The sequence below is a fragment of the Apteryx rowi genome, unplaced genomic scaffold (assembly GCF_003343035.1).
Source record: "Apteryx rowi isolate R43461 unplaced genomic scaffold, aptRow1 scaffold_568, whole genome shotgun sequence".
NCBI lineage: Eukaryota > Metazoa > Chordata > Aves > Apterygiformes > Apterygidae > Apteryx > Apteryx rowi.
This window is the reverse complement of record NW_020450836.1, coordinates 96,349-109,649: the sequence shown is the minus strand read 5'-3', so window position 1 is coordinate 109,649 and position 13,301 is coordinate 96,349. Positions and strand designations below refer to the sequence as shown.

Below are 13,301 nucleotides of genomic sequence, written 5' to 3'. Positions count from 1 at the left end.
AGTGATGTATTTACTGCTTTCTTTTCCACAAAAGGAACATTTCTTATTAAAAAGGCATATGTAGCATACTTCTTCAGAGGCATCTGGCCAGTTTCAGGAAAAAAAATACATATTAGTTATCATTTTGAATATAGAGGTCCAAAAGAAGATGCACAGTTCTGTTTCAAGAACCAATTCTAAATGATTTCTAAGGCTGCAGCTGGCCGGAGCCTCACAAGAAAAGAGACTAATAATTTTAGTAGACAGTTCTTGCTGGGTAGCACAGCAAAGGATATTGAAATGTCTGTCATCAGCTAAGACAACAGTAGTAGGTAACAATAACTTTTTTTCCAGGAGACATGGAAAAAAATCTAATACAGATATATTTTCCCTTTACTGCATTTTTATTATTATTGAGCTAATGGAAATTGAGGTAGGTTGTGTGTGTAGTTTTTTCTTTTAGCTAGCATACCAGGTTCACTTCTATTTGACATAAGCAGGACATACAGTGTAAGACAAACCATGAATTAGCTATTTATAAAAGGTCCACTCATTTCAGCATAAAACTAAGACGACTATATCTGATATTCTAATTGAAAACAGCATGTTAAAACTAACTTATCTCTTTTCAGAAATGCAGAAGTAAATATTTACCTAGCTTTCCTGGAGATAAAAAAACAACAAACAAACCCTAATGCAGGCGAAAGACTTTCAACAGAGCTGAAAATCAGCCACATCATAATCAAGACATTCTAACAAAAATACCAAAACTTATAAAAATAAACAAACCAAAACACAGAATGAGGAAAAAACCCTTCATGATGAGAAATCCAAGAGGTTTTAATATTAATCTTTGAAAAAGGACAACAGTACACAATGATACCTACAGTTACAAAGATCAAAGAGGATGGAGGCAAAACTCTCAAAATTACTAGGCAAAAGTGACATTCTGGAATTCTTCATAGCTCAGAGCACTTAAATATATTGATCTCTTCATTTGAATACTCTAAAATTTCCTTTTTCAGTAATCTGAACAAGACATAAGGAAAACTGAAGCTAACAAAATTCTAAAAGCCTTGCATTTTGTTTATTAGTTAAAAAAAGCTCCCAGGTCTGATTAATTCCAACAGAAACTGATGGAAGCATTAATGGCAAATAGAGTTCCCTTTTCTAGCTATGGATTTTTACTCATCTTTTTTGGAAGCATGTACTTTCTCATATTGGATGTTCTCGATAAATGACAGACAAAAATATCTATTGCCAGGTATGTGAATATAAATGTACAGACCCTACCTCTAAACTTGTCTGACTGGGGGGAATTTAGGACATTAGAATCACAATTCTGTGAATTGGGAAAAGGAACCACTCTCTCAAAGACAGCTTCGTTGACATTGATAATAAAAAATACATTTCTTTTTCAACACACCAGAAGATAACTCTTTATTTTATAGATGTTTTACAAAGCTGATGTCACTGGTTATGAAAGAACCAGTATCACTTTTGGATATGTAATAGAAATAATTAAAGTCCTGGAACAGGCAGCACCGTGAAGTGACAAGACTCAGTAGCTATTACATTGTAATAACATGTCAGCCTTGATCAAAAGATGATCTGTTTAAGGGACCAGGACCTCCATTAACAATTTTCTTTACTTACCTAGTCAGCAAAGTATAAGGAATTTAATTAAATAAAGATTTTTTTGTTGGAAAAAGGTGTTCTTTATTCCTTACCATGAACAGACATGCCATATTAGGGTACTGTTACACATTGATTGCTAAAGCAACTGCTTTGCTTCATTAATTTTTTCGAGTTCCAGTTGTGATCCATAAACTAGATTAATGCATGTCAGACATGAATGCCATCAAAAGCTACAGGTTCTTTGTGCCATTTAAAAATGCATCCTACTCTTAAAATCATACTTTTATCAGATTATATAGATAATGTATTATCATTATTCAGAAGAAGTGTAAGATTATTAAAACTTTTAAGAGATTCTAATTTCTTTTAACAGTTCTTGAATTCTCTTTGTTGTTTTTGAAACATCTTTATGTAAAGCCAGTTTAGTCATGTAGAGTCAGTGTGTAACCTCTCTTTGGTTAGGGATTTTAAACTTCAAAACAAGGGTTAGGAAAGCACAGACATCGGCAAGAACCTGAGAAATACACATAGCACTGAGAACAGAGTCAGTTTTTCCAGTGCTTCATCATCAGTACCATTGAAACATTGCTTTATTATTTTATTCTGCAATTCCTCAAAAGAGGAAACTGTCTTGTCAGAGGGCATAATAGCAGTCTCTTAGGTTATATTACCTACCATTAGCATGGCTCTAATGGGTTTAAACATCAAATCACTGCACCACCTTTTTGCCACTCATAAGCTGCCAGCATCTACTCCAGCTACCGTGACAGAGTGTTTCGGATGGTTTGGAAATTCTGAGCCAAAGAAAGCTGAAGAATTATATGGCAGCACTACTAAACCAATAGTTTGTGTTTTACACATCACCCGAGTCTGCATTTTAAGCAAGAGGAAGGTAATATAGCAGTCAATGGCATAACAATGTAAAGACCTTGGTCTTACCCTTTGTTTTCAAGTCGTTTAATACCTTTGATTCCACGGGCAGTATATCACTCACTAATTTTATCTCAATATTTCGGGATGCCAGTTCTAGCAATTTTTCAAAAAGACGTTGGCCCTGGGAAGAACATTAAAGGAAAGCAGAGTTTGTAAGACACAGAACTGTTCAAACAGCATATCAACAAACTAAAGAAGCATGTTAAAACAGAGACATATATTGCACCAGCTAAGTATGTTCCTAAATGTGATGAAATCTACCCTAAAGGTCAGCAACTCAAACAAATGACATTTTTTAGAGAAAGAAAGGCCAGACTTTCCCAGACTGTGCAATACCATTCATGACGGGTGACAGAGAGAATGAAGTGTGCACTTTGTTATGCTGCATAAACATATTTTCACACTAACTTTCTTTTAAATAAATATATTTTTTTAATCAGGACAAAAAGCATAAGGAAAAAGACTTTGTTGCCCTTATTTTGTATTGAGTGGGTTTTTTTGCAAGTGTTCTAACTATAGTGCAAAAACTTTTCAAGTGGGCACATGCTCATCTTTCTGATGCTGTCTGATAGAAAGTTATACCAGGAAGGAAAATAATAATCTACATGTATGTCATATGCTTTTTCTTTCTACACTGTTATAACTTTATGATTTAAGACCTAATGCTAACACGCAACAGGAAAGGGACTCTCATACTGAACAAGAAACATGTTAAATCACAAATCARTTAAGGCATTTGTTTCATATGAAGAACAATTTAAAATTAGGTCTTATTTTTCCATATCCAGGAAACAAAGAAAAGAAATAGGCCGTCTGATTGCATAGTAGATTTTGACTTTTTAGATTCAATGTAGCATTTTAAGTCAAATAAAAATATTTAACTAGAAGCGTCTAACTACATGATGTCAAGTATAAAATACCCAGTGTACTACTGCCATGTTGTGTTACTACAGCTACAGAGCTGGAGATTGTTTCCCTACTGCTGTTCTTGCTTACTACAGCAGACACCAGTTACCGTTAGCAGTAGAATATACAAAACCTTTGGCTTTAATGAGCTGACGAAGGCTCTGCCCTGTATACACACCATCCTTTAGATTCAATATAATGCTGGCTTCAAGGTAAAACCTAGCATGTAAAGCCAAAAACAAACAAAAAAGCAACAGATGCATAAACTTTAAAATGTGAGCAGGTAGAAAATAAAATTTTCCACAAAACCATGGTAGACAGTTCCCTGTACAAACTGTTACAGTAAAAACCTTGAAAGGCTCTTTCTTCTTCTGCTAGGGAAACGGCCAACGCAAAAGCAGTGTGGGATTGTGTAATTTGACTCTAAGGCACACGTAAACTCCTGCTTTCAGTGTTTCTTTCCGAAGCTTAAATATAGTTCTAACCCAAAGAGGTGCTTATGCAGCACGGGCTAGCAAGCCCCCCGGCAGCAGCAGCCCCCGCACCTCACCCCGGAGCGGCAGCCCCTGGAAAGCTGCCCCCGGCTGCCCTCTGCCCCGACAACCCCCTTCGTGCTGCACAGCGACCGCAGGTGCAGAAAGTAGCTCTTCCCTTGTATGCAGGACAGACCCCTTTTTTAAGATTCACTTCCCACTATTCAAATATATGTGGCAAAATAAAAATGCCCAGCCTTCTACAAACTAGCTTTCTCAGAATTACAGAGCAGCCGGAGGCTGCAATGGAAACACCGAATTACTGTTTATGTTTTACTTCTGATATGTATGACTGCTTGCTGGCTCAAATCCACAACATAGCTCCCAGCTCATCCCGGGATTCACAGGAACTTCGTAGCCAACAAACTTCTGCCATAGCAAAAGCAAGAGGCAATCGCTAAGGGGGCTGCCCTCTTTGCCTTGTATCCATGCAGAAGTCCACCCATCCACCAGCTAAATAACTCCAACAGCCCAAGCCCTCACTCAGGCACTGGGTAAGTCAAGAAGAGCGTATTTAGCTTGTGTTCAATCAGAAAGCTGAAAGGATTGTTAATTCTCACTTTTTTTCTTTTTTTTTTTTTTAAGAATGGGGCAGATGTTAGAATGAGCTAATGGGGGTGGAGAGAACAGACGCTGCATACAAGGTTATGTAGCAGCTCCATCTCAATCCTGGAGGAGCCTTCTGGGCGCCCTTGAAAGGGGTCGTCTTGCAATTCCTGCCAATCGACAGCACTAGGCTCTAGCTGAGCCTGGGACCCGCAGCCACCGCGCTCACCCACTGCGTGTCCAACCCAGCCCTTCATCCACCCTCCAGCTCTCCTCTTTCGCCTCTGAGCTGACAACAGGCTCCTGAGGTGCTGGATCTCAGGCAACTGTTCACCCAGAGCCCTACTGGAGAGGCCACCAGCTGTTGAGCTGCATTAGTTTCATCTTTGCAGAAACGTAAGCAGGGAAAATTAGGGACTAATAGGCTTGCATGCAATAATCCATTATATATATATGTACAAACTGCAGCTCAGAAAGTAAATTAAATTGACACATAGAACCTAAGTAGAAAGAAAAACAGAGGCACACTGGTTTTGCTTGGGTTATTTGTCAAAACCGGTTTTGAGTAGAAACATAATAGAAAGCTGCAGCACACAAAAATTAACATGGAAAAAGTATTCCTAACTTTGATGGAAAATGATTTGAATAATCAATATGAATTAAACCCTAATGCATTAACTGATCTACTAAAGAAATGCTTAGAAAGTGAATATCTAAAGCTGATAAAATAAATTGTTTCAGGGGATGGTTCTCTGCAGTTTTCTCCAAAATAATTATTTTTGGACATTATTGCCACTCCTACCTGCATGAGATCATATTTATCTTAGTATACCCTGATGTGCCCCGCACAGCACTGTTGATGGGCCACCTTGCTGTCTCTTACAGGCCGTACTGCCAACTCGATGGCCCATCTTATGGGTCAACAGACCACTTGGAGTGGGGCCTCGTGTTCCCATCAAGACATCTTTTCTGACAATCTTTTCCTATCGAGCACATCAGAAGCTATGCATATATAATAGCCTTCTTTGCCCAAATATGCTACTTGCATTCATAAATGGTGAAATCTCAAATTGATAAAACATTTAAAGCATCCAAAAGTAGTGATGGTTACAGAATCATAAGCTGCAGCTGGTTAAGAGCAGGAGGGCACTCACTGTGAAGATGTGTTTGCACAGGTATACAACAAACACCACCCAGTGCCAGAACTGCAAAGAATTCCCTCTTTCTTACCTCAAACTGCATGAGCCCTTAACAGCCATTTGAGATCTCACCATACTTCCAAACAACTACGAAAAATACATAATTTCTGCTTTTAAAAAATCTGTATGCACGGTAGTAAAGTAAGACATTAGGAATTCTTCCTTCATTGTTTGGAGTACCCTGTCTTCTTCTCCATTAATATTAATTTGAGGCTCTGTTTCTATACTTTCTGACATGTTTACTTGCAATTTTACCGGTTTGTTCTATGGAAGGGAAAAAAAGACTGGGGAGAAGGTCTGAAGAGTTTTGTCACTGCTGTCAGCATGTTTGAAATGCGTCTGCTGAATACGAAGCCTCACGCTGTCATTCAGAGCACACTGCCTTTGCAAGACACGACCAGACCGCTGTGCCACTACGTGACGGCGTTCAGAATCAGCTCTATGGACTCGGCCTGTGCAGACTGAGATGGAGCAGCAGGCCAAGCACAATGAAATTGCAGTATGCTGCCTTATGCCACATCTGCATTTTAACAAACGATACCACTAAGAAATCTGCCTATCCTGATAAAATACTCTCCAGCACTGTTCGCAAGGCTGTTTCAAAAAACCTACTGAAAATAACAAAGTAGGATGTAAAGCAGATATATAAAATCAGTAAACTGACATTCTCCTGGTAGCTTTCTCTTTAAATTACCATACATCCGAAACATCAGTCCCAACTGTACATGCTGCAGCAAACTGGTGCATTAAAAAAAAAAAAAGTTATTACCAAAAAGGCCTGAAACTGTCTCCAAAAACAATTTCTTAACACTCACTGGGCAGACTGATTCTAGCCTGGCTGATTTCCCTTGCTTGCTCTTTACCAGGATGCGCTCCTCACTAAAAATAAAATAGGGGAGGCATGAACACAAAAATGCTCTGTTTATTGAAGAAGTACTCTAAAATTGAATTATTGGGCCATTCAGTAACTTAGATTCCTAAGGTTTAGTCAATGCTTACCAGTTTTATTTCTGTTGAAAGTAGTAGTTTATTTCCAGAATTTTCTTCTAATTTTATTCTACATAATTCTACTAATATTTTAAAAAGTTGTCCTACGGTCAAGTCTTTTGGTTCAGCTTTAAAATACCACAAAAATCACAGAATACTGGCAGAAGTCAATAGCAAATAAATCAATAAATCCTAAATTTAGCTTTGCGATTTAATGCAGAACAGAGAAACTCAAATGCTCTCCTCACATTCTTCTAGCTAACCACCTAATGAAAAGGGAGTGAATGTCAATTTTTGGAATTTCAGAGATCAAAAAATGCCTTCTACTGTTAAAAATATCTCTTTTTTTCTTTTCTACATCTTGTTCTGTACCAGCTGCCTCTGGGGAATGCCACCATTTGAAGAAAGGTGTTTGTGTAAGGATGAGCTTACAGAAAAGTGTATAAACTACCGTCTTTGTAGCTGATTGTAGCTGATTTCTGTGGAAAGCTGTTAGGTTGGAAGATGTTCTTGCCTTCCTTGTACTTATTTACATTTTTAAATAATTTTCAAAGAAGGTTACCTAAACCCTGGCACTAACATTTGTTCTCCCAAACAAATCATCTAAGATCCTTTGGTGCCACACATCTAAAAGTGACACACAACTCTCACCTTCAGAGATTGCATTACAAGACTGGACAGCTCACTCACAGGAGACATTTCAGGTGGAGCGGGAGAGTTCTCCCATCAAGTCATTTGGGAGCTGCCCAACAGGTAGGTAGAGTCAAAGTCAGAGTCACCTACTTTTTGTGTGATCACTGTAAAAACTGCAGCCAGATCTACCATCTGACTATCTTATGGTCATCCAAATACCCATCCAGGGAGAACTGTGCCATGCCCATTGCAATACCAATAAACCATAACGGGATTAATTCTTACTTCTTAAATTTAAAATGAAATTTGTGAGGAAGGGCTTGCTGGAACTATATAATATTATTCTAAAAAGTTTCTAAGAGGTAAGTTAAACAATGAAGGCAACAATCGCTTGTGAATACAGGTTTTAAGTTACTCCAGCTGTCACCAAATTATCATATATCTTGACTGGCAAACATAGGATCAATATTCTCCCTAATTAATCCAGGGAGTAGGATGAGTTGAGCTAGAAGAAATCAATTGTGAAAAATCATGAAACTGGTATTATCTTAGGTTCACCTCACCCTTCCCCACAAATAAATTACAAGCTATCTTCAAAAATTTTCTTTCCATTATTCTCTGATATCTCCAAACATCAGATTGCCAGACGGATTCACACACTCACATTCTGCAAACATCTCCAAACCCGCTGTATGACCCAAAGACATCTACCCGGCTATCTTGAAAAACCACAGAGTTGACAACACAAAGGTGCTGAAACACGTTTTTCTTCTCAATGAGAAAAGCATGTGTGCAGAAATCTATTCAGTATTTCACCATGCAAATATGCATTCATTTGGCCTCCTAAGCTGTGGAAGGCACGCAGACTGTGCCAGCATGAAACATGATAGCAGCGTGTGCTTGCATTTGAAGACTCCAGTTCAGCAAGCCTCATGAACTCAGACACCTGAGCACAGCAGCTGTGGCCCAGACAGCTCAGTCAGAAATTACTATTTATTTAGATTTATAACAACAACACATGGAGAGGCATTTGTCAAGGAGGCTAGATAATCTTGCCACAAACAAAAACTAAGAAAAATCCAGCAGCAACTTGCAGAAGTTTATATACACACACAGAAAAAAAGATACATACACACACACACATATAAAAGTAATATTATATAGCTCACATATATATGTATTGTATGCATATGCATATATACGTGTATACACATATATATACACACACATGAAAAACATAATTAAACCTTACAACAAATTAAGAAAAAGCAGTCTAACCTACTCAGCTATTCTCCTTCAAAAATCCATGTCTGTTAAAGTGTTCTTGTCAAGAAGTTTGCCTTCACTATTCATGAAACGGACATTCCTAGTTATACAGCAAGATGTTGGTCCAAATGGAAAATTGTTATCTCCTCTGTTTCTGATAAAACAAGCATCATTCAAGGGGCAAAAAGAACTTACTCATTATGCATCACAGTACCTAAATTTCTGCATCTCTCCCTCTCCTCTTCCATAATATTTTTGCTATTTATGGGCAAATTTATCTTCCATTTTACTAGGAAAGTTTGATTTCTGAAGATGGAAACAGAAAAACGATGCAACTATGGAAGTTTTCTCCTCTCTCGTTCTTACATTAATCTATGTAAACATTCTCTGGGGCACGGATTTCTAAGAAACGCAGCCTCTTTGACAATTTCTTTGGTGATTAGACTGGCCCATTAACAGTATAGTTTTTTTAGGATGAATAGACAAGCTTGATAGAAAGATCTATCAGCTGCTCAGACCACACTGCTGTATAATTAAGAAAAGACTAGCACATTAATGACCTCTAACAGAATTACTCACTTTTGTAAAACTACCAACAGGCAGAAATAACCAGAGTAGAATATTATGAAAAATACGTTTCATTTGTCTGTCTTAAACTTCACATTTGAGGATGAAGAAGCAAATCCTCTTACATTTTTCTTCTTCCTTTCCCTGCTCTGACATTCATTCAACAATGTCCTATAGTTTTTACTTTGCATGAGAATGTGGTACAGTGAATGGCTTTGATGCTTAACTACTGAAATCCCAATTTCCAGTTTGCTATTTTTGTTCTCTGTTTGGGATTTGTTAGGCTCTGCTGGTTTTGAAGCAAATGACATGTTGAATTTTTTCTGATGAAAACTTTTTAAAAGATTCATGCACATACTAACTCATGCACATCTTGGGAACATCTAAAACACTATTTCTTTGAATTCATCTGCTTGTATGACAGTACATGGATTTGAAATTTCTTAGGCAATGAATGTAAATAAAGCTTAGCTACATAATTACATTGTGAAAAATCTCAATATTTTACTACTCAATAAATTTATTTAAAAAACTGTATCCCAATATTTATAAGTATTCTAAAAGGAAATGTTTGCACTACATTTTCCATTTGGCTGCTCACCTCAGGTTTTCACTCATTTAAATGGACATTTTAAGGCGGCAGACTTATTCTGAAGAAAAGTGCATGTATGCCCCTTAACTAGGCTACAGTCTCTTTCGGAAAAAGTAGAATCCCATTCATGATTGAAAATACGGGCCATCTGAAGTACTATCTTTGGTTGCTCAGAATACCAGCCATTGCCTATCATCTAGCAAAAGGCATTTTTACTGCACAGCATCAACAGGAATAGAGAGGAAAGTGAACAGTTTGTGGCACAGTATAGTATAGCAGATTCCTTGCAGTTACCTAGCTACCTTTTTAACCCATTTCACGCTGGCTAAGCTGCCTTTTTTCCAGCCGAGAACCCATGTAGTGGAAAGGAAGAGATACTCTCAGCCTGTCTGTTCTGCAATACCTTAGTCTGACAGGGTGATACTAAGTCAAAAACCTGCCCTTACCACATTTCTAACAGGACTGCTCTCAAGAATAAAGCACTAGTTGCCACAGCATTATTGTAATGAATTCCTAGCTCATTTGTGAAAATTTTCAAATTTTTCCTATTGCACTTAACTATAGAAGTCTTGAGTCGCCCCAAGGTTCACTTTCAAAAGGTACGAGAAATCATCTGGCATTATATTATTCTTTGTAAGCGCAATTCTATCCATCTATCTGAGTGCAGGATTAATCCACATGCTTGCTCTTTTACCTGACTGGTTGCACAAACTAGAAAATACGTATTTAGATTTATGGATATTCCAAAGTTGTGGATATGTTAGTACAGAAACAATTTTGCAAGTTTCCTAGGATTACACAAAGCACCCTTTGATAAGATGAAAGCGATATGGATGTGTGTTGGATGTGTTCCCCAGCCCAGCATGCCATGACTTGGAGAACTATTGTATTAGCAGGAAAAGCCTCATAAGATAATGCTTTTTTAGACTACCCAGACAAACAGGTCTGCTACAGAAAAGGGCTATAGCTCTATAAAATTCACAGTGAAACAAAAGAAACAGATTGTTAAACTCCCCCCGTTTTGTTAGGCTAGAACATACCTGGCATGCTGATGGATGACTGTGATTGAGATCCCACTGGGAAGATACTATGTCAACAGACTTTTCAGCCATATTAAGCAAATTCATCCAGCCTTGGAAAAGAGACAAATGAGATGGTGCACTGTCTGAATAGTTGATCCCTTCAGGAATATTTTCCACAAGAGCAACCCTGAGAATAGATAAGAAAAAAAAAAAAACACTTAACAGCAGCACTTTTCTTCAGGAAAAAGTCCCAAATTGTAAAGAGTGTTAGCTTTTGGGCCTGTGGTTCAAAATCTGCTCCCAGAGCCTCTCAACATTTGGTCACCCTGCAGCTCACTCTGAAGTCGCCAGTTGTCATGCTCTGCACTTTCCAAAACAGTAAAATGTGGAAATGAACTGCTACAAATGCAGCAAAACAAATGAAACTTTTGGAGCTCTGCAACATTAGCTTAAACAGAAAAGCTTACTTCTAATAACACAGGAAGTGGGGGTCAGTCCTTAAGGTGAGAATGGGAGGAAGTGAAACAGTCTCTTCTTTTTTGCCACCCTCATCCTTGCATTTCTTTCCTCTTTTTTTCCTCTAAGCTACCTCACATGCAGCATGGCAGAAYGCGTACTCCCTGCCACTCTCTTAGGCTTGTCTGTTCAGCTGACATTTCATTACGTTGCAGTCTCTACATATGAATTCTCCATTTCCAAGTGCTGTAAGGTACTTAATTTCTCTGCTTCTGTTTACTTGCATAAGGCTCAGAGTGGGATCCAGCAGTAAAGAAAAGGAGGAGGATTATGCTTTTTTTTTTTTTAATCTCCTGTTCTTTTTGGAAGGCTCCTTAATCTTATTTTCTATATTATTCAAAACATCTAAATAACACACATTCACATGCCTCCAAGCAGGTAAGTGATCGTGGCAGTAAACTGACAGTTCAAAATATGCCCCTCTATTTCAGAGAAAACATGTGGTTCGTTCAGCATACTGCCTCACTGCTTCATTTCTATAAACTGCAGCAGGGTAAAGCTCCTCTCTACACTCAAGAGAGGAGCTTTTAAAAAAAAATCTCAATTCAAACAAGTCTACCAATTCTGTCTTTAGGTAAACAGATGAAACTTTCACTGACAACACAGTGAAAGTTGTATAAGTTGGTTAGAGTACGGTTAGATYTAAGCCCCAATATCTGACTTTTTTACTGTGAATCATACAAATTAGATTTAGAAAGGACATAGCTGAATCTAGGGATTTGGATAATTCTCATTTTCATCATATCCAAGCACATCAAGTATTTCCAGGCTGTTTCTATACTTAATATCATTATCAACTCTAGCAATGTGGATATAATTTGTAAATTTTTTCTTTTAACAGATCATCAATTAAACCTGTACTGTAAATGGGAACCGGGCACTTTCTGACTATTAGAAAAACAGAAGAGTTCAATATCTTCTATTAATAAGGTCACATGAAAAGTTTTACAGTTACTTCAGAAAATTGTGCACATTTTTGAAGTTAACCCACTAAAAGATTCAAGTTTTATACTCTTTAATATCGAAGAAAAACCCAGTAAGAACCTGTGGTAGATATCATATTCTTGCCCTTCTGGCCTGACAAAAACCAGGTACAGCTTCTCCTTTCATAAGAGAACATATTTGAAAGTTTAATTTCCTAAAAACGATCAAATGACATACATATTGTTATGCTACAACTACTGACTAGGTTCTCCACAACATAATTGAGACCTGCTATTCTACTGGCTAACAATAAACTTACCTAACTTTTGCATTACAGTCCAGAGTCATAATACCAGTAAATAAACTGCAAAATGTTAAACACACACACACACCCTTTGATTTTATGTCTTCAAGTATACTTTATTCTAAAACACTTTAATTACCTCATTTATAAATTTTTCTCAAGTAACTAGTTCTCTAAATATTAACTACCCTTTTTATTTCACTGACTGCCACGCTTTTAAAAATAAACCACTTTATTATAACACTCAAGGTTTTAGACTTACTTCTGCAGCATCTAATACAGCTACAGACCCCAACAAAATTTTAGCTAGGTCTCTTGAAAGCCTAATTAGCTTCTTTCTGAACAATTAATATTGTTAAAAGCCCCAATATGAATAGTATTTTCCATGCTCTCACGGTTGTTTTATACAACAAGGAGGGCTACCTACTCTAAACAGAATGAGACACCAAAGCACAGAAGAATAAGCGATTTGTACTAGGACTTTAAAAAAAATACAAAAGAACAAACAAACAGTGGCAAAGATGAGAAATGAATCCAGGTCTTTGAACCTCTTCCACCACCCATCCAATCACATGCCAGTACAAGAGGGAGTTATGTTGAACATTCTCCGAAGACATTCTTCATGTCAAACTATTATTCCAAAAATCACAGAATCACAGAATCGCTGAGGTTGGAAGGGACCTCTGGAGATCATCTAGTCCAACCCCCCTGCTCAAGCAGGGTCACCTAGAGCACATTGCACAGGACTGCATCCAG

At 37.6% G+C, this 13,301-nt stretch overlaps 1 protein-coding gene across 1 annotated transcript in view; it reads right to left on the bottom strand.

Annotated features, from left to right (window-relative positions):
- Nucleotides 1-13,301, bottom strand: part of PLD5 (phospholipase D family member 5) — a 116,581-nt gene that overhangs the window by 66,521 nt on the left and 36,759 nt on the right. The window contains exons 2-3 of the mRNA XM_026082128.1: nucleotides 10,820-10,988; nucleotides 2,557-2,671 (exon numbers count right to left, since the gene is read on the bottom strand). Coding sequence (XP_025937913.1) covers nucleotides 2,557-2,671; nucleotides 10,820-10,988 — 284 coding nt within the window. The remainder of the gene's footprint in view (nucleotides 1-2,556; nucleotides 2,672-10,819; nucleotides 10,989-13,301) is intronic.